The sequence below is a fragment of the Nesoenas mayeri genome (assembly GCF_963082525.1).
Source record: "Nesoenas mayeri genome assembly, chromosome: 3".
NCBI lineage: Eukaryota > Metazoa > Chordata > Aves > Columbiformes > Columbidae > Nesoenas > Nesoenas mayeri.
The window spans coordinates 55,404,851-55,432,353 of record NC_137544.1 but is presented as its reverse complement, the minus strand read 5'-3'; the positions used below and the strand labels follow the sequence as shown (position 1 = coordinate 55,432,353).

At 40.1% G+C, this 27,503-nt stretch overlaps 1 protein-coding gene across 4 annotated transcripts in view; it reads right to left on the bottom strand.

The window, feature by feature from the left end:
- NCOA7 (nuclear receptor coactivator 7) overlaps positions 1-27,503 on the bottom strand; it is an 88,815-nt gene that overhangs the window by 60,766 nt on the left and 546 nt on the right. For 3 of the 4 annotated variants that reach the window (XM_080343070.1, XM_080343074.1, XM_080343072.1), the window contains exons 2-3: positions 25,243-25,287; positions 8,160-8,291 (exon numbers count right to left, since the gene is read on the bottom strand). In XM_080343070.1, the coding sequence (XP_080199196.1) occupies positions 8,160-8,209 (50 nt within the window). In that variant the 5' untranslated portion in view covers positions 8,210-8,291; positions 25,243-25,287. The remainder of the gene's footprint in view (positions 1-8,159; positions 8,292-25,242; positions 25,288-27,503) is intronic. The other variant, XM_080343071.1, reaches the window with a different exon arrangement.

The following is a 27,503-nucleotide window of genomic DNA, read 5'->3' as shown; positions in this document are numbered from 1 at the left end:
TCTGCTGGTATCATTTGTACCTTTCCCTTTAAATGGGCAGCACCAATACTAGAAATGGGCCATCCCACCAGCCAAACCAACAATCCAATGTAGCATGGCACATGTCAGAAACAAAAAGACAAGTCTTGAATCATGGCAGCAGATACAAGGCAGGCAGCTTCATCTGTGGGCCAGAAAAACCAGCACCCTTCCCTGAAGGCGCATGTCCAGCTTCTTATCAACCTAGGTTTACTTCAGTCCAGCAAACTCTAACATATCTCATGATGCTGACTCTTCTTCTCAAAACACTGCACACCCCACTCCCCATCACAATGTAGTACAAAGCACAAGAGACCTGACCAGGGCTGCTGCCGCAAGGTGGGAGAACAGCTGGGTTCTCCCAGAGAATGAGCAAGAGATGATTAACAGCACCACCAAAAAGTCAGTACAATTAATTATCTCTTTAGGTGTGTGCCTCCATGTCACTTAAACACAACTGCGGCTGCTTCTGGAACTGGCTCTCAGGCCACAGCAGCTCCTTGATAGCAGAAGTTCCATCATCTGTAAGAGATGTGGCAAAACCAGGAGGCTGAGTGGGACCACCTCTTCTGGTAGCATCTTACACAGCATTGCTTTAAATTGACAGCAGAACCACACATCTGCCAAGTATTAATGCTAAATTTGCACCGGCACACATGGCTGTGGGCCACAGGGAAGGGGAGGAAGACAAAATACATTATGACTATGTTAATAGCAACTCTTATCAAAACTGCACAGACCCCCACATCAAAAAGGCTGTCGTGTAACTATTTATGTTCTAAAAATGAGACTAAATAAGTTTCTTGTTTTCTTTTTTTTTTTTTTTCAGTTTCTTTTTAAAGGCTGATACGAGACACCCAAATGTCCCTTTGGGAAAAGTAAATATAAGGTCATTGTATGCTTGCTGCTGAACAAGCCAGCCGTATATATATCTTGCAAGGTGATTAGTGAAAATTCTGAAACTGCTGGTATGAGACACCATGTTTGAAGACTAAATAAACAGAAACTCTCTTGTCTATATACACTGTGATATAGCCCTCAAAGATATCAAGAACATTGTGAAACTCTCCCTTTCTTCCCTTTCCTAAAAAAAAGCCTCTTTATACAGAGCCCACACTGTTACCCAGTCTCACTTCACATGCAGGGGGAAGTGAACGGCTGAGGAGATTAACCATGCTTCCCGTCTTATGCAAGCTTTTTATCTCCATAAAAAGCATTTCTTCTACTGGAAAACTTTGAGAAACTCTGAAGAAAGCCTCAGGGCCTCATTATATACTTTCACTAACTCTCTTATCCAATAACAAAATTCTTCTTCAATCCTAAATTACTCCAGTAGTCTTGAGGATGAAAGCACTGGAAAGAACTGAGACTGCACAAACCACTGCCTTATTTATGCTTCCCAGAAGAAGCAATCACATTGGGAATAATTCTGTGATTCATAGGCTAAGTAGACAACAGTAATTCATACTCTTCTGCTGACTCTCATCCTGTACCACAGAATTACAAGACCGCCAATATAAAAACCTCAGAGTCCAGAAAGCAACAGGCATGCAAGATGAAGAAACCCTTCCCAAGATAAGCAGCTACTCAACACATTTTTCGCCAGTTCTCCAACACTCTTCACAAAAAGCAGGTTCAATTTTCCCCCAACTCTCATTCTCCAGGTTTACACCAATGATAAAAAGAAAAATTTCACATTTTTTATATATACAACAGTAGGTTTATAAGCAATGAAGAGCAAGTGTCTCTCCAGCATCTGAAGGACATGATCAGCCTCCCAAAACTCTACTCAAATGCTCCTTGTGCTGCTGCCTGTGACATTCTAGACATTCTTTAATGTCTGAAAACTGCAACGGTTGCAAAGGACAGCTGAAATACTAACCTACACAGCAGCAGGCAGAAAGCGGGCTGAAAACATTGAAACCCCTCTGTTTTAAGTAACTGAAAGGCAAATCACAGTACTGCATGTTTCAGAAAATATTTTACAGCTTCTCTCAGCACCCAACATAGCGAATCAACTATCCCCCATACACACTCCTAAATAACAGAGAAAATAATATCCATTGCATGCCATAAATCTGTAGTGATATCTCTAGCTTTTTCTTAGAAAATAAACCACCTCAGCCATACATGTTATTGGTCAAAACAATACGAGTCAAACTTAATACTGTTTTTTGTTTCAGTAATAGGATTATGAGGTAATGTTTATATGCCTGGAAGCAGAGCTAAGAAATTTCCATTATACAGATGAGCTGAAATGATGTATTATTTCCTAGAGTCATTTAAAAAAGTTTAAGCATCTCCAGGATCTTGGCTTGACTATTCTTCACGCCCAAGATAAATCTCCACAATGGTTTGTTTTAAAAACAATGTGTGGAAACTTTTCCTTCTAAAAGCAAAAAATAAATTATGGGTGCTACAGGAAACCTGGATAAACATCAACACTTTGGCTCAGCGGAGCAAGAACAATTGCAAGGAGACGACTGGAGAAACAGTGATTTGAGGAGCACCCAACATTTGAAGCCTGTTACGTGGATATAATGAATCTGGTCAATAAGAAAAGCACCTAATACAAAAACCTATGACAAAGTCTCACATATGCCCTCAAGAAAGTATGTCTAGGCATATATTCCTTATCTGGGTTTCCCTCCTTCCTAGCCACTACTGATACCCTCCCCTTCCACACATTCCCTTTTTTTCCCCCATTTTTCTCATTATTTCCCATTATTATATTTATTCCCATTTTTCTCATGTCATCATCTTCTTATGTCTTAACAACCACAGGAATGAAAAATAAGAACTATACCAATACTGAATACGAGAATGTAACAGAACAAAACCAGAGAAATTCCCAGTTAGAAGTTTATAAACCTATGAGTTTATAAAATGCAGAAGACTGACCAAAGGAGCGACCACAGCACATCAGACCACGGCTCCGTGCAAGCCAATATCCTGCCTCCAACAGCAGCCACGAGCAAGGACCAGGGAAAGACCGTAACAATATGACAAGTACAGATGTCTTCTTCTCCAGCTACGCTTTCCAGACTCTGGCTGTTTACAGCTCAGCACTGATGCATTAATGATTCCTGCTGTCATGGGTTGTGAATGTTTAATAGGAAAGTTAAGGTTAGGCCATAAACAACTGATGTGATTAGAATGTTGTATAGCATTTATTATATGGTTTGTTTTACTTAGTTTTAGGTACTAATTAGGAGAAGAAAAAAAGCTGTAAATTAGAGCCTGCTAACAAGTAAATGATAACTGTACTAAACACTCTCTATATAACTTTTTTTAATCTTGGTTTTCATGTACAAATCTTAATCTATATCAATGTAAATTTAGCTATCTAAGCCAAGAATCTAAATTAAATTGAAACATGCCATGAATTCCTTTATTTCCCTTAAATACTCACACCAGAAGGCACCAGGAGGTGAACAACAGGTTGTACAACTGGCTTCAGGTTCTGACAGAGTATTAGCAATCTGGAGCTAAAGGGAGTCTCTGTCTACTCAGGGGGGCTTTGAAGCATGTCCCAGACATATACATAGTCCTTTTTGAAAGAATGATGGTAACAAAACCAATGTAAATTCAGTAAACACAAAAGCACCCAAATCCCAGTGAGAATATTTTCCCTAATACAAGCACTTCATCCTTGACTTCAGAAATCTGGCTCTCGGTGGTGACCAAAAAAAAAAAAAAGAGAGAGAATGAGAACTAACATTTGTAATTCCCTGGAAACTATTAAAAAAAAAAATCATTCAATATAAGTATCAGTTTTATGGTTCAACTCTATACAGCACTCTTCAGATTAAGGTCATCACAAGTTGGACTCATAACTACTAATAAAACTAATGTAACCATCTCTGTCATCTATTGAAAAGTAACATTTTTTCAAATAAAGCACTATTTATTTGTTGTTCTCTGTTAAAAAACTGATAGCTACTTGACAAAGATCATAGATAGATCATATAAAGCATGGAAAATACCGAGTAAGTCACAGTCAGGAACGTTAAGAGGGACAGAAAACTTGAAACTAAAGGAGCGCCTTTTGCCATTCCTTCAGAAAACTACTCAAAATTCTTTCCTTATGATTTCTCATCTCCTAGACCTTCTTGTCTAGATATATCGAGTATCACACAATAGTACATGCAAAGCAATTCCAGTTTCAAGCTGTATATTCAGTGTTCCAGCCTACCAACTTATATCCAAGGCAATTCTTTACATGTGACATATGTCACTCATTTTGGTAGTTTCTTTTTAGATTAAAATTTTAATAGCTATTCATTTCACAAGGTAACACACCTCTGAATTTGACCCTATGATATGGGCAGGGGAAAACCAAGAGGTTCTCCATTCTGTGAGGAGACAGGAAAGATAAAGGGAGTACAAGCAGAGGGAAATGGTACCAGTGTTCAAGGGCACATAATCACAATAAAAAGCACCTAATGTCACATTAGAGTCAAGGGCCCAATACACATAGATGTGCCATTGTACATCTATAACACACTGTACCATTTATTTTTGGACTTGTTAGATACCAGGACAGACTTCAGAGCAAGAGGAGACAGTTCTTTGCAAGAGCTGGGATAATGTTGGTCCATTTGGGAGCTAATGACACAAATAAACAGAAGAGCCTAAAAACAAGGCTTGAAGAATTAGGCAAGAAACTTTAACTACACAGAATAGTCTTTAAGTAGGAGTAGCAGTCTTAAATAAGGACCTATTGCATAAGAGAAATTTATGCTTGCATGTTACTCTTTTACTTCTTGCCTGTTAAACTCCCACAAGCTGTACCGTCTTGCCTGCATATTGAATTTAAATTGGTCTTTAAAAGGTTTTGTAGAGATTTCTAGTTTGCTTGAAAAGTTACTTGTTTCATTTCTTGCAAACCAAGACAAAAAAATAAGCCCTTCACCACAAAACACAGCACGTAAAGGAGCATTTGGTAAGAAGCAAAAATGGATGGTGAGGGTTTTATTTCAGCTTCACTTAGAACAGGGAGGGGAAGAAATCTGGGAAAACTCAGTCACTCAGACCATGAAGATCTGTAGTGGAAATACATGATGACAGGGTGGCTCTCTTCTACAGATAAATTTTAAATATTTTGAAGGATAAATGTTTAAATGAGCTTACTTACAACACTAAAATTGGGGGACAGAGATGCAGACAGTTATTTCGTGTTAATCCTGCTCCCTCTCTGGCAATTCAGGAGCTGCTTTTTCAGCACACAACTACCACCATGCTAACCACTCCAAATATTTTGGGGTTCTCAAGCCAACCTTTCCCACAACTGCTAATGTAACCAGTGAGACACTGAGCACCACCCCTACCAAAAGCTGTCCAGGATGGCCAAAAGCCGCTTCTGATGAGAACTCAGACAGTTTGGGATGCTGGCAGGGCAGCGAGGCTGCTGCTCGTCCCGCTATTCACGCCCACACGCTCCCTTGCTCTGCGCACAGAGAACTTGCATTTCTGTTAGCAGGAAATTAAGAGAAAGAGCCATCATCTCCCATTTTTTAGTTAATGCCTCTGTCCTTGTTAATACCTCAACAACCTTTCCCCTCACATTAAAGAGTGAAGCTTTCTATTAACAACTGTGCGTTTTCATTAATATAGTCCACAAGTTAGCTACAAAACATCTTATTTCATCAGCATTTAATATATAAATTTTCTTCCTTCTAACCAGGATATAGGCAGGATCCTTCTTCTCAGCCCTGGGTGGAGCAGAGCCCTTATCCCCACCCTCCCGCCATCGAGCAGAGTTTTCCTTTGTGCTGGCAAAACGTCTAACCCCTTTCCCATTCTCTTCCCTGATAAGCACTAAAGTCTTCTCCCATTAAAATCTGATCACAGGCAAAAATAACGAGATTCAGATAAGGAGTGGGGAGAGTTCTTTTCTCATAAGGATGTTTACTATACATAAATGTAGATTCTGTAAATACTATTATTATCTTCAACTAACAAAATGTAACAGTAATAAGAGGTAAGGGGTGGGAAAAAACAGTAAAGGAAGTAGAGGAGCACATGTGTTGCAGAATCAGCTAAGCTTGTGCTCTTGTCTTAACAAATATGAGCCCAAGCTGGCAGGAAAATCAGGGTGTTTGAAGTAGCACACAAAATATGAGGGCCAAATCATATTAAATTTGGGTGCTTAAATTTAAGCACAGAACAGGTGTCCACAAAGCATCCAAAATAGACAGCAACAAAGAATGCACCTGATGAATTTATATTGGCGTCCTAGTATCAGGCACATAAGCTGGGAACTTCTGTCTACACCTAGTCAAAAGTGAAATTTTTAAAAGCTGAAAAAAATATATAGGGACATCGTTAGAACTGCCTTTGTACTAAAGGCAATATAATCTGACTGTTATTTTCAGGTACTCACATGACATTTACATGGGTCATGATGTAAAGCACTCTAATCATTTATCTGGAACACACTGGGACACCTGCTTACTAGAGGAAGCATGCTTGACTTAAGATGCTAGATTAAAATCAACGACGTCTAAATTCAGTTCCGCTTCTGTCCCTGACTGCGCATGCAGACAATGTACACGAAGATGAGGTGGGCATACCACCTTCTCACCTACTTTAGCTTCTATTAAAATATGACTTGAGGCTCTGCAAGAACACTCCTGTAGTAATTATACATGGGTTTGTTTAGAGTGGGAACTTCACTTAATGGCCCGCGACCTACATAAAGGAAAAAGATGCGAGCCAGAAAGGGAAGAGACAGATGACTTAGTCAGAGTTACACAGCAGGTAAGTGCTAGAACAAAAAATTAATTTCGGGTCCTTTTGACCCTTGTCTAGTGTCCTGTGCCCATACAAGACACACTGCCCCTGTGAATTTTTAAAAGAGAATTGCCACAGATGATACGAGAAAGCTGCAAAATAGATTTAAATGACGTGTCAAGGACTTTGGTGAAAGCCTCTTGTGGCTTTCCATTTTGTTTAGCAGACAGAATTTGGAGAGGACTAAAAACATTCTCTTCAATACTAAAGCATCTTACTCAGACATGTCTCTCAAAGCCCAAGCCTTCTTTGACAAGAAATTACTTGTTCCTCAGTACAATCTCCTCAGCTACTTCTGCTTTATTCTACTTGATACCTCCTCTGTTATAGGTGCCATTGTTTATTTCTCCTTCTCAAAATCCCTAACTGCACCACTCTTTTCTGTCAACTTCAACATAACTGCATTTCTTCAAACAGAAAGCAAGTTACCTGGCATTAACACAGGCCCTTCACCACAAAACTTCCTCAAGCCTTTAGCCACTACTATGTATGACCTGAACAGCAATAAAAAAGAAGCGCTGTAACTTTATTCATGCTAATCCTTCTAAATGGTGTGACAGGCATGTATTTAGATGTCTGTAATGCACTCAGGGTAGTGTTTTAGTGTAGTTTCGATAATAGTTATTTAGTACAGAGTGGAGAGAGTGTACGCTCTTCCTCTTCAATGGTGCAGAAAGTACCTTTGAGTCAAAGACGTTTTCTATACTGATTTCTTCCCCTCCTACTCTCCCAAGAGTAAGTGAGCTTTGGTTCTCCTTGTACATCACAGTTCAGAGATGATTACAGACTTGTTAAATTAACAAAGACAAGTTATTAGGAAATCAACATCACTTATTTCTTAAAAATCAGCAATCATTAATTCCAAATAATAAAAATTATTGAAAAAACATCACTTGTATTCATAAAGATGATACAGCTCTGGCAGCTTAACCTATCAGCATATAAATACCCTTTCTTACCTGATCTTGTTCTATGAGATAATACTACTTAGTCTGTGCTTCATTTGAAATCAGATAAACTTTAGGTTTAGACACTTAGCGTTTTTATAAACACTCTTCAGGAACCGGATGCTGTAAGCTCAAACGCAGTGCTATTTGTAACTGAGAACCCAAGAACAGTTTTGTGTCACAAATAACAATTATAATTCACATCATCTCCACTACCCAAATGGAAAAAGAAAATGCACTCCAACACTAGGGACACAGCAAGGAAAGTACCTTCTGGATACATAATGCAGCGTGGGTTTAATTTTTATACAAACTTGAAAAATCGTAAGGCCTTGTGAGAAAGGCAGAATGAAGAGTTCCATATTTTAATCAACATTGAAATAAACCCTGTAACCTTACCGAGCAAAATAGCCTTGTCTTCGTTCTTTCTTCTCTTCCTTGGTCTCCATTATGTACAGCCAAACGGGCCAGGTAGGCAGCCAAGCACGATGCTCTTTTCCCCCTCAGTACCTCATATCCAGGCAGAGTTCCCTGTATATAACATTTAACAACAGGAAGTTCATAAATCAACATGTCAACAACACCTACAAAAAACAACAGGGTTGTGGAAATGCAACTGACCCAGGGACAAAGCAAAGTAAAACTTTAACCAGTAAATGGTTTCCATGTGATATCCATTTAGTATACAAGACAAAAATCAATAAATCCACTCAGGCCAGTTTCTCCAGCAGAGGAAGAGAGCTGCTGCAAAGCAGGTAACCCAAAGAGCAGTAGCAAGTTTTAAAACACTGGGAGGATTAAAACATTTTGCAAGCTGTTACATAGTTTATACCAAAACATCTTGCTGGCTACATGTGTTTTATAGACAGGAAGATCAGCAGAAGCTTTGGAAATAACCAGTACAAACAATATAACCAGAAAGACACATAATGCTCACTTCATAATTATTCTGTAAAATAGTGAGAAATAAGGAAGTTTTAAAATAATATGAAGAAAAAAAAAGAGTGATCCATATTCTGTACACAAGTTTGTCTGTTGTGAACAACATACAAGTTCAAACGTATACAAGGAGAAGCACGATGTAACTCCTGCTCTCCAGATGAACTGCAGTCACCTTGGGATTGACAGGACTAGAGGTTTTCTCAGAAGTTAAAAAAAGAGGCCAGTAACACTGGGTTTTGACACAAACCCACCACCTCTGCATAATGCGGTACTGACGCACCTGGAAATCAGGAGTTGGGAATTTCAGAACTGCTTGGTAATTACTGCAATTAACAATACGCCACAATTGCTGTCCAAGATTCCTGCCAAGAGGTTTTATGTTCTTCCCCTCTCCAACACACGTTCAACCTACCCTAATGGCTTGTGCACATGCACAAAATAAGTTTATTTCTTAAGAGTTCTTTAACAGCATTCCAGATTAAAGTTCAAACCAGAAGTTACTACTAAACATTTTGCTCTAATGGGCTGTGTAACAAAGACATGGAAGCCACATAAATTATGATTCGTAGCAAAAGAAGAAAGATTCTTCCGGGACCTAATCAGTTCCCATTATTTTCCTCTCCATTAAGAGATCATAAGCTACAAACTGCCAGATGTCAACAGAAGAGATAATGTTAGCAAAAATAGACTAATCTAGGTGGAAAGCCCAGGAATACATTATGCTAGTCTATCATCAGAAATACTTGCCTTAATTTTCTCTCTGTATTTATGGAGTATGACTCCATAGCAATTAAAGTCCCTTGCTCCAAAATGCACCTTTTCTTATTCATTAATTTTGAATACATCCAGTGCATCAAAAAGAATCTAATCTCTCTGATCTTTATGTGGTGGGCAGAGTCTTGCAATAATGGTCACTCTGTAAATGGCAAATTTGCCTATGACATCTTTGGCTTTACAAAGAGAACACCATTTTATCTCTGCATGTTAATGCATGTCACAGTCTCCAGCCAGACACAGAAACCTACATGACAGTAGCATAAGAACAGCACCAAAACAAATTGTCCTGCTCAGATGTTGACTCTGTATGAAGACATCACATACTTTCTGAGAATTTTGATGCATCCTTATCTTCCCTGTTGGGGCTGGTCCTCAGATCTTCAGAGAATTAAAAACGGTAGCTTTGTTAGCACTGCATTTATAGTTACAATAAATCGCTCAAAGCACACAACTGCAACCTCTATAGCAAACTACTAAGAGTTCAAAGGAGGAATCTGTCCCCTTTGCCTGCTTTGCCCTCAGTACACTCTGCAATATGTGGTAAGGGCACTGACAGGCCAGAGTTGAGTCACATGTTGACACCAAGACTTACCAAATAACCACAGAGCATGGAACTAATATTAAACACATGACCACGAGGACAGTGGGACCCACAGGAATGAGAAGAGGAAAGTTGGGAGAGCCCCCCTCACCTCACTGAAACATGACCAGTGGGGATGAATGGAGGGAAGTGACACCCTGTGCAAGAGCCAGTGTCATGCCCCTTCCATCCACTCCCTTCCTCTCCCATCATCTACTGTCCCCAGCCAGGGGGACACCAGCCCAGATGAAGGGAGCACCACAGCCCAGGGAGCCAGGAGGAGAAAACCCAGCCTGCCCACAGCCCTGTCTGGCCCAATGCCAGAGCAGCCACCCCCTGCAAAGAGGGACACGACGAGAGAGGAGGTCGGGCTGAGGCCCAGACCTCACCGCAGACGCTGCAGGAGATGCCAGCACCAAACCAGCGTGGTGCTGCTCAGCCCAACAAGTGCAAGGTCTGATGTTTGCTTTCATTGGTGCTCAGCAAAGCCAGCAATGAAAACGCAAGTGTGGAACCTGTTCTTCACACATCAGCTAAAGGCAACTCTAAGTCCTTCAACAAGGTAGAGGGAAGAATAAATACTTTAAAAAGAAAAAAAAAACAAAACCACAACACACACAAACTCACACAACTCCCACCTCCAAATAAATTACACATGACCCCAAAACAACAACAATAACACAACCACAAAAGATAACTGTAATCAGAAAGAACAGGTAAGAACTCTGAAAACTAGAATTTTATCCATAGAGCAGAAGTAACATAAAGGCATCCAGGTGAAAATGGTTTATTTTCTTTTTATTTTGGAAATAAGAATACACAGGCATCTCATATCCAGTCACATTTTTCACATTTTTTTATTGTGAATATTTTCACAATAAAATAATTAACATCAGGTCCCACTCTGCTGACCTAAAACCTACTTAACTCACCTCCTTAGAAAAAACAACAGTGTTGTTCTAGGAAGGCATATTTAAGGCTGAAAATTGTGCTTTGAAAATACTTCATTCCACTACTACTGGGAAAAGCAAAATTATTAGGACTGTAGACATCATAACCTCTGAGTTTAGCACAAGAAAAATTCCCAACAGAAGCAGCTGGGTTAAAGGAAAAAAAAAAAAGCCTGAAAGCTAGGAGGATCACAGCGTAACCTGCAGTAATTGCTACTGAAAACTGGTATTTCTGAAAGGCCCTTGTCAATTTGTAGTTCTTTCAGCCATAACAGTCAAAGGCCATGTTTACTTTATAGGTTGTCACTGATGTTTTAAAGTTTTATTGAAAAAAGAGCAAATCTGCTCCACGCTTTCCCCCTACCCATCCTTTTGTATCTTCCAATAAATAAACCTCTAGTATTCTCTAATAACATTAACTGCTTAAAATGTTATTAAGGATATATGATTAAAATTAATCTTAGTTTCCTGGTAGCTCCTTTCTGGTAGAGATGAAGACAGATTTGGGCAGACTATTAAAAATGCACACATTTGGGGAATATTTATATGCTGGGAGACAGACATCTTACTCATATATCAAGAGTACAGTCTAAGCTCAAATGATGACAAGGCTGATTTTATAAAAATTTCAGGCTCAGCTTAACCACCTCTACACTGAAGCTAAAATAGACCATGAAAGCTTGTATTACATTTCTACAGCAACGCCAATTCTTTTTTAGATCATTTCAAGAGGAAAGACATTCCTGATGGCAAACAACGCACTTAAGTAAGGATCCTGCTAAAAATTTTCCACTCTCCAAATTTAGCGAATGTCAGGTAACACCTCACCTGATAATTATATAAAGAACAAAATACACTGCACTTTTTGCTGTTAGTTCTATTACTCTGTTGTTGCTTTGTTCTGTTTTTTCTAATAGTATATTTTTGCTTTGAGTGTTTAACCTTGCTGCCAGGGAGCTAATGGGGATGGCTACTGGAAGTCTGTAACACAGGTGGGAATGCTCCAGCAAGGAACTCCCTGCCCCAAATAATTTTTAAAAAATAACACAGGAACAAACTGAACTCCTGACTCTGGGTATCCACACCACTGCAACTGCCGTCACCATCCCAAGACCTCCAGAAATGCTGCTGAGCACTCGTGCTGCCCACCCTGCCACCTGGCACCGCAGGACTGCAGCCACCCAGCTCAGGACACTCAAAGCAGAAGAGGAAGATGTTCTCAGTGTGAGGATAAACAAAAGGGAAGAGGACTGTATTTTTGATGGGACCATTAAAAGCAAGTAAGCATGTGAACGTAGCACCTCAGGTCCTCTAAAGACTCTGATAAACTTTTATACCTTTTAAAAATTACTTTTTCTCTCTCCTCCTTGAAGAATAATATTGCTCGCTACTTGCAGTTTAAGTAGTTTGCATTTTCATGAGCCAACAAAAGACCTGCTTGTCGTGCTCAAGGGTAAGCACCCAGAAATCCTGTTTGCTGGCTCTAAAGGATCAACAATCAATCCTCTGATTGTGAGCATTACTTTCCAAAACCATGCACATGAACAACAGCACATCCAACAGCACTAGCAATGAAGCCAATGAAGTGTCTGATTATTTTTAGAACATTCAATGGACTCGATAGCTTCTCTCTGGCCATCTGAGCCCTCTGCAAGTCCTGGAAAGACAAGCAGATTGAAAAAAAATGTTCAGGATAATGCAATTCTCTGTATATTTTGACAATCATGTAGGGTCAATACCTCTTAACCAATGAGGTAGGAAAATGCTGTAAATCCCTACTTTGCAAATGGGGAACTGAACTACATGAAGTACCCCCATACATTCAAATGAGAGCAGAAGAGCAACATGTACAGTCATCCTACCACCAGCTTTAATCAAATCAGCCCAAATAACCAGCAGCAATGAGAACACAAACGACTAATTTGACAAAGAGCCAGTTATTATTTTCTGTGTAAAATTTAAACTGACAAACTTTGGAGACTCACAATACAGTCTCACCTTTATTTGGCTCTGCAGACATATGCATATAAATTAAAGCTCAGATTCACAAGAGGAAATAGAAAGCCTAACTCCTCTGAGGATATAGGTTTAAAAGGCCCTCTCAGTTCCATCAGGAAATATGTAAAAAAGGAATGAACTGAATTTAGGGAAACCAAGTCAAGGGTAGTATCCTGTACCTTAGCAGGGGCCCCCACAAGGCAAGCAATGGTGGCAACAATCACACTGTGAAAAGCAAGCAGCGGAAGTGAGAGGCCTAAGCACAGATTTTCCACAGCTAGGAAGACGCAGCAGATCAAGGCAGAAGACTCCCCATGATGAACATGGTCCCCAAGTGGACATGGTCACGTCAAGGATGTAACAGGGAGACCCCACAGTGCTGAGGGAACAGGATGCTGCCCAGACACACACCATGTAGTCTGCACCTGCTCTCTAGGGAAGCATCTCACACAATATTGGGTTTTTTTAATTTTTGCTTCTCTATTTTACCTCTGCCCCTGAGGCTACAGACAAACACAGCACTCATCTGCTCATACCATTGCAGGCTTCCTTACTATCACCTGCTGCAATTTGAACATTCAAATGTTGCCACTGGTCACTTTTGGACATGAAACATCAGTAATCACTCTGCTTAGATCTGCAACTCTGCGGCAGTGTCTTCCTACAAGTCTTTTGAGTACATCTGCCAATTCTGACCCCTAGAAAAGTACACTATGAGAAATTATGAGGATTACATAACAAGTCAGTCTGAAAAAAAGGAAAGCTATGTATGTAATACTTCAAGAGCAATATTAAAAATGTCTATCATGCTGGCAGGATAAGAAATTGTAGAACAAATCACAGAGAGAGGGGAAGCATTTTCAGTGTATTAGTTGTGAAATGGAACCCTTGGGGTTGCTATCTGCACCTCCAGTGAGCTCAAAGCAGTTTCCAGGGTACTGTGCAGATGCAAATAGATAGAAATACACACCAACGAGGCACAGGGTCACACATAACACCTTTAAGTGTAAGACAACAGAAATAGGTTAGCATGGAAGGGGGGATGCATCATAATTTGCTACTCCATCATATAGATGCATATGATTAAGCTTCACAAGCCAAAGCGCTAACATCAACTCTAGCATTCATTTCAACAGGCATCCCATTTTTTAAACCAGAAAGGTGAAAGCATATTACGAGCCTATCAGAAATAGTAAACTTCGCAGTATTTCATTAATGCCTCACTGACTGGACTAATCAGGTTGTATTTTACTGCTTTCATATTCTGCTACTGTATTTCACTTGGTGTAATAGTAAAGATAAAAGTTTCAGAATAAACACTACAGCATCTCAAGATGAAAAGTAACAGAAATGCAGAGCCAGCACAAAGGAGAGCAAGCCACAACTTTTTTAGTCTTTTCTTCAGGCATAACAACCTACATAAAAGTGAGATTGGAAGTTTTCAGGAAAGCACTAGCTCAAGTCAATAAAACTCAGCACAGACTAATTACATTGTCACATTCAGAAGAATGAATAAAAATACTTTATTCTAAAGCTAACTTAAGATAAATACATAATTATTTTAACATAATTATATAGTTACATTATAATTACCATATAAAGTGTAACATAATTTCTAAAACATTAAAAAACTCTATAAACAAGTTCCAGTCCATTATACATAACTCAAGGGTGCTAAACTAACATAGGAGAGCTTCTCCACCTCTGGGAAATTGAGGCTGATGACTCAACCCTTGCTTAGGTGAAGAACCCTTTAGTTATGCACACAACACCACTGACCTTTACAGTATTAAGCCTGTCATGTTTCTTATAACACTCCTAAAGTACTCAAATAATTAAAATGCAAACATTAAAAGACTGAAAATAAATTTGTATGCAGAAGTGATTTCTGGACTTCTTGTTCAGATTAAACACAGGCCAGTATCACCCTTTCTTTATCTTCAAATGGAGAGGGAGAGATTCCATGTGGCTATTGCACCCTGTGGACTCTCAAGGACAGCGAAGATAAGATCTAGAGATAAGGTAAGCAAAGGAAACAAACACCCTTACTCTTGAGCAACTGGCTGCAATGTTTAGAAGGTTATTATCACCACTACAGAGATGTAGTAAACTAATGGCCCCAGCATTTGCATTTTCTACTACTGCCGTAAGAACAGGCTAAACTCAGATCACCTTCAGCTCATAAACTGGATCTGCAACAGACTGTCCACATGCACAAAGTTCAAATAAAATAAATAAGAATTAATGTAACAGAAACATTTCTGATTCAGAAACATAACAACAAAACTCGATTCAGCTCCAGTGGACCCCACAAACAAATTATTTCTGCCTTGCTTGGGAGGAAACTTTTACCCACTAACTCGAACTGTCATGTTGCACACAGAATAAGGGGAAGCAAAAGAGCTACCAGAAGTTTCACATCACCAGTGACAGCTGTCAAGAAAGAAAAACATCCACATTTAATCTTTCCTCATTGGCAGCCGAACATCACCAGATGCATCTTCCGTAAGGAACAATGTATTTTACTGTGTAATTCGGCTGTGGTTGCTAGACAGAAACCAGTTTAAAACACAGTGTAAGCTATTACCAGGTAGAGTGCTACGCCATGCCAAACATAATAGTGTAGTGTTTGAAGTCAAGCCACTTGGGAAGATTTTTGTTTTTAAATCAACAAGAACATTACTGCAGAAGTTTTAAAAGTGACACCTTATTTTCTTGTATCCACTGTGTTAACTCACCCTGGTTCAATTAAGCATCAACCCCAAACCTTCCAAACTCTGCAGCCTTTCAAGCTCACATTGTACAGGTACACACAGTATACTGAGTCTAAACGCCAAAATCCTGCATCCAGACTGTTAACAGAAAACACTGGTCTCTTCCTACCAAATACTGTAACAAAAGGTACCAGACAGCAGAAAAACTTTAAATTTGGATGAACTGAATGAATTCTGTAGCCACTGAAATAAAGAAAACCTCATACATACAAACAACAGAAACACCCAAGAATTCACAGGGTGCTGGTTCCAGCTAATTAAGATTCCAGTAAATTTTAGCTACTTTTAACAAACTAAGCTTTTCAAACATTCCTCATCAAGAACATTGCTTTCATTTTATAGGGGGAGAGACTGAGATCCAGAAGGATCTTGTGGTCATTCTGCAAAGTTACTACAAAACCACAGATCTTTAATCTGCAAGGCAAATGGCTTACCCTTTGTGCCTTTCTTTCCTGGGACATCTGTTGAATGAAGCAAAGTCTGTGCTTAGTCCACATACTAAGGTATTTCTATCACAGTTTCTGTTGCATTTCTGAGTCAGATCTTAATTGATGTAAAGCATTATAGTTCCATCATCACAGAAGAAGAGGAGGATGCAATTTACCATACCCAGAGAGGATAAGACAGATGTCACTGTTCTCTTACCTCTCCCTGGAGCATGCAGCCACACACACAAAGGATTTTTATGTATGTGCTTAGCAGCATTCAACTAAAACACCAAGTTTTCTAAAAAATAAAAATTTACGAACATTCAACACATCAACTAGCATTTAAACAACCCCCTTAGGACTACCTTGCTGATTTGGTAGTTGACACCAGCATGTTCCTTGCTCATAGCAACTATCATGATTCATTTAGAAACATTTCAAAGAAAGCCTGCACATCTGTTTTGACAAGGTCAAAACATATGCATACAGATAACCACATCACTCCAAGAGCCATTGAGTTACAGGTTCTCTACCAGGTTTTTAAGGGATGGGACCAAGTTCTCCTTAGATTCGCCCCTCTGAACCACACAAAGGGACAGAAGCAGTAAAGAGAAAATTACTCCACCCTCATCACTCCTACACACAGCATGTATAATGAGAGCAAGTCATGTAGCAAACAAAACTGGCCAACTGCCTAATGCCCCCCTCAAGCCAGGTGAGCAACCAGAAGAACTGTCCAATGTCCCATATACATAAAGCTGTTAAGGGCCATTGGATCCACAGTGTCACATATCCCAGGCCGTACCACACATCAGAGTTGCTTCTATGAATCAGCTTCCACGGGGCTTGAGTGGGATTTGCACTGGGGAAACAGCAGCATCACTGCAGACACATACATAGCAAACATCCTTTGGTGATCAAGGGGACCCTGGCCAGCCGAAACGCCAAGCCAAAGAAACTGAGCTTTCACTCACCTCTCTCAAGCTGTAAAAATACATCCACACAGCAAGCTGCTGCCAGTTTGAAGTATTATTGCCCTTCACTTTCCTCCCTTTCACCTACTGAAGCTCTTTGTTACCACTCCTCCACCCAAAATTAACACACAGATTACCTACAGCACTACAGCAGAGGCAGCTCTGTATCTGCAGTTCTCTTTACATGCTTCCATGCCAGCTCACACCCGCTTCCATCGGGCCTGGCTGCACGCAGCTGAACTGCAAGCACGCCCTGACTTCTGCCACGGAAGGCAGACCTGACCCACAGCAGAGGCTTGGGCAGAGAACCATCAATGTCGCTCCTTGAGCAGCCACTTCACTTGGTGGCCCTCAGCAGCCGCACACTTGGCAAGGGGAGCGCTGCCCAGACCTACGGCCGCCTGCGTGAGATGAGAAACAGACAAAAGACAAATGCATATTCTCATCTCCACAGCAAACTTGCTCTCTCACTTGTTTCTCAGTTCTTTCCTCACCAACCCAAAAAAGGCTTTTATTCCAACAGTAAATAAAGCAGAGGGAGAGCAGAAAGAGACAAGTGTTCGAAGAGTCACTTAAAGCACAAAGATGTGGCTTAATGCTTTGCACAAATACCTGTACTGTAAATCACAGGTACCATAAATCACCTTCTACTTACAATTAGTTTAGGTCCCAAAACATTTAAGCATAAAACTAGCTTTATATCTGCAAGTATTCCCATTATACTCAATGACACTTGTTTAACATGTTCTCAATGCTTTACCGATTAAGGCCAGACAATAAATAAGTGCTAAAATATTAATAAAACCATCAATTTAAAGGGAAGTATTAGAAACGGTCACTGTTTTTTAGGCCAAGTAAATTTCCAACAATAGTCAGAATGAGGCTGTGAAAACTGCTGGGATATTTTCTTTAGAAAGCACCCAACATTTTCAAGGTTTTAGAAAAAGACCCTCGAATTTACAGCCCACTGACACTACACCAATGAAAGATTAACATTTAAATATTTCCTCACTTCAAAAAGCAGCTCAAGACACAAAAGCTACTTGAAGGGAAAATTATAATTTTTAAGTTTCAGCTCGACATCCCTTTTTTCAATCAGCCCTAACTCATGCAAATCCCAGGCTGTGGTTTTTTCTCTGTCACCTGCTTCCCAACTGAGAAGCAAAGGAGCTGAGGAGCGGGGGAGAAAGGAGTCTCACAGTAATACAATGCAAATGTTTTCCTATCTGAAACACCCTTAACAGAAACAAAAAGCCAGGTTTCTATAGCAACCTTAACTGTGTCACATTGCAGACACCGTACATTAAGTAACACATGGAACAGCTTAATTGTAATAGAAAATCCTATACACTTGTAATGTACAAAACTAACATTGGAAACATTTATTTTTCAATTCCTCAACCTGCAACATTTATTGCACTACAGCCTGTTGAGTGTGACATTGTATTATACCAGCACACCCAGCTTCACAGGTGCTCAGATGCCAGCAGCACCAGGTGCATTAGAATTACAACCACAACCCTGCACCCAATGCATAGTCTGAAAACTGTTTTAAAAGCAACAATGTTTCTAATTATTTCCTTCCTTCCTGCAAAATTCCTTTAGGTATTGTGTAACCGAGAACTATTTCATTTTCTTGCTCTTCTGAAACATCCTTAAAAGCTTCGTTATCTTACCATTTTTCCTTCCTTCATCTCCGGATTCCTGTACAACACAACACACAGTTTCTGGCCTTGTACTGAGAGTCGCCTTGCACTATATACAAAGCAAAACCTCCCCTCTCAAACTGAATTCCCCTTGCTACATACCATAGCACAGTTACATTTACCTACCTAATTAGAGAGTCTCTTTGAATAGATGCTTGCTTCTTTCCAGAAATAAAAGAAAATAAGTTTTCTATATATTTCTGTGTTCTAACAATTTGTGCAAAGCTAAGTGGGTGGTCTAAATTATTCAGGTAAATAAACAAACTTAGCAACCTATTTCTACATACGTGGAAAAGACAGAACCACTGAATGGTTCACACAAACCAGCCACATGCTCTTCTTTTTTCGGCGTATCTAATCTGGACTTTATTTGCTTAACTCTGGATGTGTCAGATGGTAAAGATGGTTCAGGGCTTAATTAACAAAACAAAAGTTAAAAATACACTGGAATTAAGGTTGAGTACTATTGCATGAAAAACAGAAGTGTAGAAATTTTCTGGCAAAACAATAGCAGTATATACTTTCAGATTATTCAAGTGTTTTAAACATTATTATTGAATCAAGGTGCTCTTGTTGAACAAAACAGGCTGATTTTGAAACTAAAATTCGAACATCTTACATGGACAGGATTCACAAAGTAACTCAGCATTGCTGAAGATAGATTTTTTTTTTTTTTTCCCCTTGGGGAGAGAAAAAAGAAAAACTCTAAAAAATTGACCTAATTTTACAAATAGCTTCAATTCCCCCAGTGCTGCATTTTCATGCAAGCCATCTCAACCACGTCACCAGGTACCGCAACATCGCTGAGCTCTCTACTCAGGTACCAAGTGCATTCAGAGGGATGACTCACTTACATGAGTTATGCGTGTGATATATAAGCACACATTTGCAGAATCAGGGCCCAAAAATCAGAGCTGCTAACTTTCCATTCAGCACAAGTTATGCCTGGTGTAGCTGGTAGTGGTGAGTGTTTCACATTGCCCAACAGGTTCCAAACGAAACCTTGCCTTCACTTGTTATAGCTACATCAAAGTACTTGCTTGCCCTTCCTCAGGTTGAAGCCAGCCCAAACAGTTAATGTATAACAAGTCTGGAACTCTTTTTGGTCCATATTAAAGCCTCTTTTTTTAAGGGGCTGTAGTGCATCCAGTTTTGGTGTTAAAACTTAAGATTTGGTAGAGCAATTGAGATATTTTCACAGTTGCTCTGAAAACCTGTCCAAATTGAGTAGAGACCTACACCTTAAAAAAATCCAGGAAAATCATCTTACATCTACACCATCTGAGTGCCTTAGTGATTTGTAATTTAAAAGGACTGACACATTAACTGTGAGAAGTGTATTACCCCAGAGCTAGACTGATGTTATCACTAACTATTACAAAACCTAGGATTAAAATGCACACTTCCAATCCCAAACATACGGCTGGGCTAACCTAATGAACAGGCAATACCTGGTAGTAGTTACCACAGGTCAAAATTGCTTTTCTGAGCTATCAGCTTGCTGGACTTGTGAAGTAAAAAGAAAAAAAAAAAAGTGAAGAGAAGCAGGAAGAAAGATATGTTTCAAGGCCAGATAAAGTAAATTCCAATTTATAATACAGTATGCTGTCATCCCAGACCCTTTCAGTTAGAAAATAACCATCTACAGCTCTTTCATCACAGAATTCACAACAAATTGTATATGGGATGAAGATGAATACAGAACTTGAACTACAGTTACAAAACACAGTACCAGGAAAAACTTTTATTTTAAATGCAATACAATGCTGACTGCATAGCAGGTAAAAGTTGAAAATTGTACTCAGTACTGAAGTCCTGATTTCAGCCAGTCACATCCATGGAAGTCTGATTGTTTACAAAGTTTCTAGATACTAAAACCAACCAATCAAACAAAACAACCAGCCAGAAGAGAGGCTTTTCAAGGCCTGTTACTACTTACTCAGGCATTACAATAATTTCGTCCAAGAAACACACTTTCTAACTTGAAGCCCTTACATGCCAAATCCTACAAAGGTGCACATGACAAAATGAACACACTGCAGTTATCAAGTACAAAGAAATACACATTTCCTCAGAAGTAGTTTAAAATCAGGTTTGGTACTACAAGTGACGCCTTCAGCTTCGCCACCTTTCCCTCTGTGAACCTCCTCAGCTTTCTGCTGGCACTGGCACAGGTTGCCCACAGCGCTCTGCAGTCCTGGCTCACCCCAGGCAGCGTGTCCCTGCTCTGCCAGGTCTGGGTCTGCATTTCCTTCCCAAGAGGAAAACAAGGAAGGGAAAGCACCTTCCTTGCTCTTCTCATGAGCTTAATCCAAAGGGTGCTCAGAGTTGAGGAGAAGGGCTAGGAACCAGCCTCCTGGGTGCAGTGTTTTTTCCATAGCTCAGGAGAACGCACCAACACGTGCCACTGCATAAGATCTGGCCGCTTCCTGGGGTTCGCGTTACTTGCTCTTCCCACCCTGCCTGTAGAAGACTCTGGATTTATTATACTTGCTGTACCACTTTAGTTTCAAGATCTGTCTCTAGTTCCCCCTCCAGTAAAACCTGCCTGTTACCTGCCAGGCTCAGCCTGGGACTGGGAACTACCAGAGCAGGGCTCAGGAAAGGAGTTGACAAAACACTGGAACTTACTACTTACACAATAGCATCAAGTGCCCAGTGTCAACAGAGCAGGAGACAAGAAGACAAATCTCCAGCTCCTTAATCTCTTTTCATGACAAACAATGTGTTACTGGTACTAACAGAAATTATGCATTACAAAGGGCAACCCAATTTTCAAAACAAATAACCCACTTAAAAATGTATCCACTGAGTGATCAGTTAGCAGTAGGGCTCAATTTCAGGGAGTCCAGAATTCTTGTATATAAGGAAACAAATGTGCCCCAATTAGCAATTACATTGGTACTAGCCCAACACAGGAGATTTTACCTTCCATCCTGTAAGCATGGCTGTAGCAAAATACAAAATGTAGATATCACTGCAAGTTCCTGTCTAGCCTCCATACAGTGATGTGATGATGACAGCCACCTCCTACCACCTACTCACACCTAACCACCTAACCAACACAGCTCAGCATCACACACTTAAAAAAACCCAAAAACCACAAAACACAAACAAAAAACACACGCCAAAAAAACCCACAACAACAAACAAAAAAATTACTTGTAAATCAAATGACATTTCTTCAGTTTCTTCAGCTGATCCATAAAGCACAAGGCCTGGAGAAGAACTCACTGCACTGGCAGAAAGCCACCCTTGTCACTGCTTTGTGGTTCTCAATTCATCTCCTAATTGCTTTGATGACTACTCAGACTGCTTACTACTTGACCCCGCACATCTGCGTAGCTTTCATGTTCATCAGCTGTTGCACAGCTGTCAATCATTTGCCCCCTATCTACACAAGTGACTGGCTTACAAAACACCAAGTCAATCTTTCATCACACACCTGAACACATTTCAGCACACTGTTCCATAACAAAGTAGGAGTCAAAGTTTTATCTCCTTAGGTCTCCACCTATTGTCACCAGGATGTCACCACTCGCACTACGCATCTACTGGACAACACCTGCATTTCAGAAGCTTTTGGAGTTAGAATAGATGGAACTGCCTGGATTTTATGTCACGGGTTATCACAACTGCTACCTTTAGCCATCAGTTTTCAGCAGCTTCACTGTAAAAGGACTGATCGACAATCAGGATGCAAAAAAAGGGAGTACAAAAAGTCAGACATTACTTATATATAACAAGTGAATAATTTCTTTTTAATACATATTCTAAATATCATATAAATAAACTTAATGTGTAAAATTACTTTTTTATACTCTTCAATGCTTCTCTGAATTATCTGAATCTTTGTGAGAAAGTATGAATGTGGTATGGTTTCACCGAGTAGCTAAATACCACACAGACATTTGCTCACTCTACCCCAGTAGGATGGGGGAGCAAATTGAAAGAAAGGGTAAAACTCATGGATTGAGATAAAGGCAGTCTAATAGGACAGAAAGAGAAAAAAAAACCCAAACATAAATAATATACAAGTGATGCACAATGCAATTGTTCACCATGCGCTAACCAACCCTCAGCCCGTCTCCAAACAGTGACCCTTGGCCAGCTTTCCCCCAAGCTTATACACTGAGTATAATGTCACATGGTATGAAACATCCCAGTGGTCAGTTAGAGTCGGCTGTCCCTGCTGTGTCCCCTCCAAGCTTCTTGTGCACACCCAGCCTACTTGCTGGTGAGCTGGTATGAGAAGCAGAAAAGGCCTCAACTCTGTGTAAGCACTGCTCAGCAGTAACCAAAACAACCCTATATTATCAACATTATTTTCACCTTAAATCCAAAGCACAGTGATATACCAGCTACTAGGAAGAAAATTAACTCTATCCCAGCCAAAGCCTGTACAAAAAGAAAAAACCTCAAGCCACTCTCTGGCCTACAAAGCTTCGCCAAGCTTGTTACAGCTACCAAAACCTGCATACAGAATTATAACCAGCTTTATCAGAAGTGCCCAGGTCTTTGGCATTCATACAGCTACCAAAAAAGCATTATAGAAATGCTACCTCTTAAGTTGATGGTGAAATAAGGCCCTTGCCATCACACTGGGGCATTACTTAACCATGAGACAGTTAACTACAACAACAGAATAGGGGTACCTACTACCTTATTTGTGTACAGTGACTACTGACACAGCAGGTAAACACTGCTGAGCCACTGACGATGTGGAATTGTACGGAGGCAGATCTCAATCAGTGTCTGCAATCACAGCATCACCTGACCTGGCAGGAAGCCCTCCACACCTCTTTCCCTCAGAATAAAGGTGGTTGTGACAGTTCATAAATATTCATGCTTCTTTTCTATCTGCTGCATTAGCTTAGAGTATTTAAAAAGAAAACAAACCAGAATATAGGACAGATGGCATGTGGGACAGAAAGTAGGAAAAAAACAAAAAATAAACAGGAGTAGCAGCAGATAGAGCGAGCACTGTTAGAAAAAGTTAAATTTACTTGAAAAATGAATCAGGGAATAAATTACCTTTTCTTAAAATAAGGCTGAGTTGAAGGAAGCAGGAGCTCTCCCTGTGAACATCTGTAAAACAAAGCTGTGATTTCCTCTAACTGGTGCACTGGGACAGCTCTTTGTCTGCCCTAGGTGCCTTAGACTGTGGGGAAATGACTCTCGGGTATTTAAGGAATCATTATGGGAAGATCCCAAATCCAGTCACTAATGGGTAAGACTACTGTAAAAAAAATTACTTTCTAGAAATTGGTAGCTACTAATAAAAGGCTTTTAAATCCTACTAAGTGAACACGGAGTGAAACATAAACAATCCTGATTTGACTCTGTAACCAAAAGGTAAATGCAAATCTTGCCTGTATAAACATCTCTGCTCAGGCTGGATGTCTTCTGTTTCTGTAAACTAGGTTGATATTACCATTACTTATATGACGGGTAGTAATAGAGCCTGCATTTCAAAAAACATGTTGGAAAAAAATCCTGTAAAACATACACAGTAGCCATAACAAAGGCAACGAGAAAAAAAGTGGCACCTCAGTGAGATCTACACGTACCATGCAAAGAGGCCTAATGCTTAATTACAATTAGTATTACAGGGGACAGAGTAACTGAGAACAGGGAACAGCTTCATTTAGCTGAAAAGATGACAGGACCACACAACATATGGAGTCTGAGGTATGCAACTGAAAGCACACCTTGCACCTTAGAAACAAGATCTATAAGAATCCGAAAGGCTTATTAAGATTATGATAAGTACTCTACCCATTGAGAGCTCCAAGTCTAAGCCAGAAGTCTTAAAGGATAAACTTTGGTTCCATGACATGTCACTAAATCTCAAATGAGTACAGGCATGTCCCTAGGATGCCACACAGTACCAAGCTGAAATACTGGTACTATTTCTCAAAGCTTGGACAGACACTGGGAGCAGCAGAAGTGTGAGAGCAAAGCACTGGATTAACTCATCCTTCTTGACACATAATAGTACCTTCTGCATTGCAACCGGGAAGTACCAGCAGACCCTGAAAAGCCCACCTGCCCTTGCAAGCAAGCAGAGGAAACACTGCAGATACACAACCACAGCCCCTGCCCCACTGCAGTGCGCTGCCCACCCCAAAACTGAACACACACCTTTCAGCAGCCGCACAGCTGCTCACGCCTGCCTGACATTTTGATCAAGAATGAAGTATAGCTTTCTGCCTGCAATCAGAAGGGTTTGCAAAGAAAAGGGGAAGAAAGAGTACTGTCATGTATACATTTAATGTGTCAATTTGAAACATGATGTTTGCAGGGGGAATGGAATGGAATGGAATGGAATGGAATGGAATGGAATGGAATACCTTGTAGTGAATTTTGTCACTGCCTCACTGTTTTGTGAATCGATCCTAGAAGAAAATGACAAGAGAATAAGGAAACCAGTCAGATTAAAAATAAATAAATAAATAAATACATACATACATACATAAAAAATCTGAGCACTTGTTTCTCCTACCCTGCTTTTCCTCCTGGTCAAAGCGGGCCACCAGGGTAAGTGCTCTTAATGCTGACTTCACTCAACTGTATCATTACGCTTCCTCTCTTTGGCAAAGTTATCCTAAGCCCCAGGACAAAGGCGCAGCAGTAGCAGCGTAACTCATGCATTTTCCTTCACGAGGGCACAGATCCCGAGACCTAGCTCCCTCACAGCAGGAAGTGATAAACCACCAACTCCATGGCAGGCAGCCATCCCCACCATCAATAACTACATCAGCGAGTGGATATCTCACTAGAACAAAACCTGTGCCCATAAAACCTTAGACTTTTTTGGCTTATTGATCACAAGGAGGGAGAGATGTGTCAGTCTGCTGCTTCTTGGATGATGACACTAGATTTACCTCACCAGTAGAGCTGAAGACCACAACTGTCTGCTGCTGCATTGGGCACCTGTCAAGACACAGAGGGCACAAACCCGGTGCCAGACAGGGAGTTTTACCATTTTTTCTTTACATTGGTTAAGTTCAAGTTTTCCTTCAATGCCTACTGGACAGCAAAGTGAAACTGAGTCCATTAATCCCTCAATTCCATCATAATTATTGTTTGTGAACACGTCCAGCCGCCTGGAGCAGCAATTTCTTGTGTCAGATCCTACTCCAATGGCTCACACTAATTTTCCACCTTCGAAACACTCACACAGATGGGTAACTACAGGGACCTTCCCTAGCTGTAGTACCCATCTGTAGGGTTCTCACAATTTTGTTAATAACCTTTTTGAATAAATGTTTTCTCCTACCCAAATCACTCTCCAATGAATTTACCTCTATTTGAATAGAAGGACTTATTCCCTAACACCTTAAGGGATTTGCAAGCTGACCACTGAAGTCAGAACCATAAGATAGCCAAATATTTACTCTTTTAAATTTTACTCTTTTAAAATCCTGAATGCACAATCAACAAAGATGTATTCCTATGCAGCAAGACAAGGACTGTTCCAATCAATTCTAAGTCACTCCCAAGGGAATCACTTATAATTCTGGCAGCAGATGTGACGAATCCAAATGGGAGTGTGGTTGCTGGTGCAGTGAGAACAGGACGCTGGGCAAAGGCAGGAGTGAAACTCAGAGACCGTGCCTCACAACCCACTGTGACAAGCCAGGTTTTCTCAAAGTGTTTCTTTTTCATAACACAATACATAAAGAGAAAAAAAGGTGCTGACTTCAACCGAAGAATTCCCTCCCAAGCCTATGATTTTGATTTGTTATTAAAAAAGGTGGCGAGCACTTTGCCTATAAACAGTCCCATCAGCTTCAGTACAGCTCTTCACAGGACTAACATCCATGCTTAGATTCTTAAAATATTTTGTGCATATTTATGGACATTTTTCAGGTAAAAGGATGAAACAGGAAGCAGCCTAAAATTAAATGCACTAGGACTTTTGCATTTTTAACCATGACTTACATTTAAAGACATATATTCCTGATAAAGTATTTTTAATTCATAAAATATACATGCAGATATACTTTTCCTGTCAGTTTCTATTGCCTTCTCCATTAATTTTCTGGAGTCTGTGTGTGTATACATACACATCCAAAAGAACGATATTAGCAAAGCATTATTTCCACACTATGTAAGCACTTGCTGATACAATATGCTAGGAGAGTTCATCAACATGCATTTTAAGTATAATCCAAACACAGGCCTAATATGGGTCACAGTATTTGAGGCAAACCATAATCGATTAATGGGCACCTACCTATCTTGAAAGTCCATCATTATGCATTAATACAAGAAATGTATGACTGCCTAATGAGAGAACGATAATTGTGGCATGTAAAGTAAACACACGGTAAAAGCCTGTTATTGAGTCTAAGCGTTCATCATCTTATTTCATCACCTAGAGGACAGTAACTGCATCCTCCAGCACTGTAATACTGCACACACATCACCAACACACAGGTAAGGCCCTCCAGCCAAAAATCAACTCTGAAGTAGTGTATGATGAGGTACACAGAGGAAAAGTCCGTTGCACAGATTAAGAGACAAAAATTATTTACTAACACATCTTTGGCACCCAGCAGCACTTCTTCATCACGACAACCCGAGACTATAAATTTATAGAAAGAGA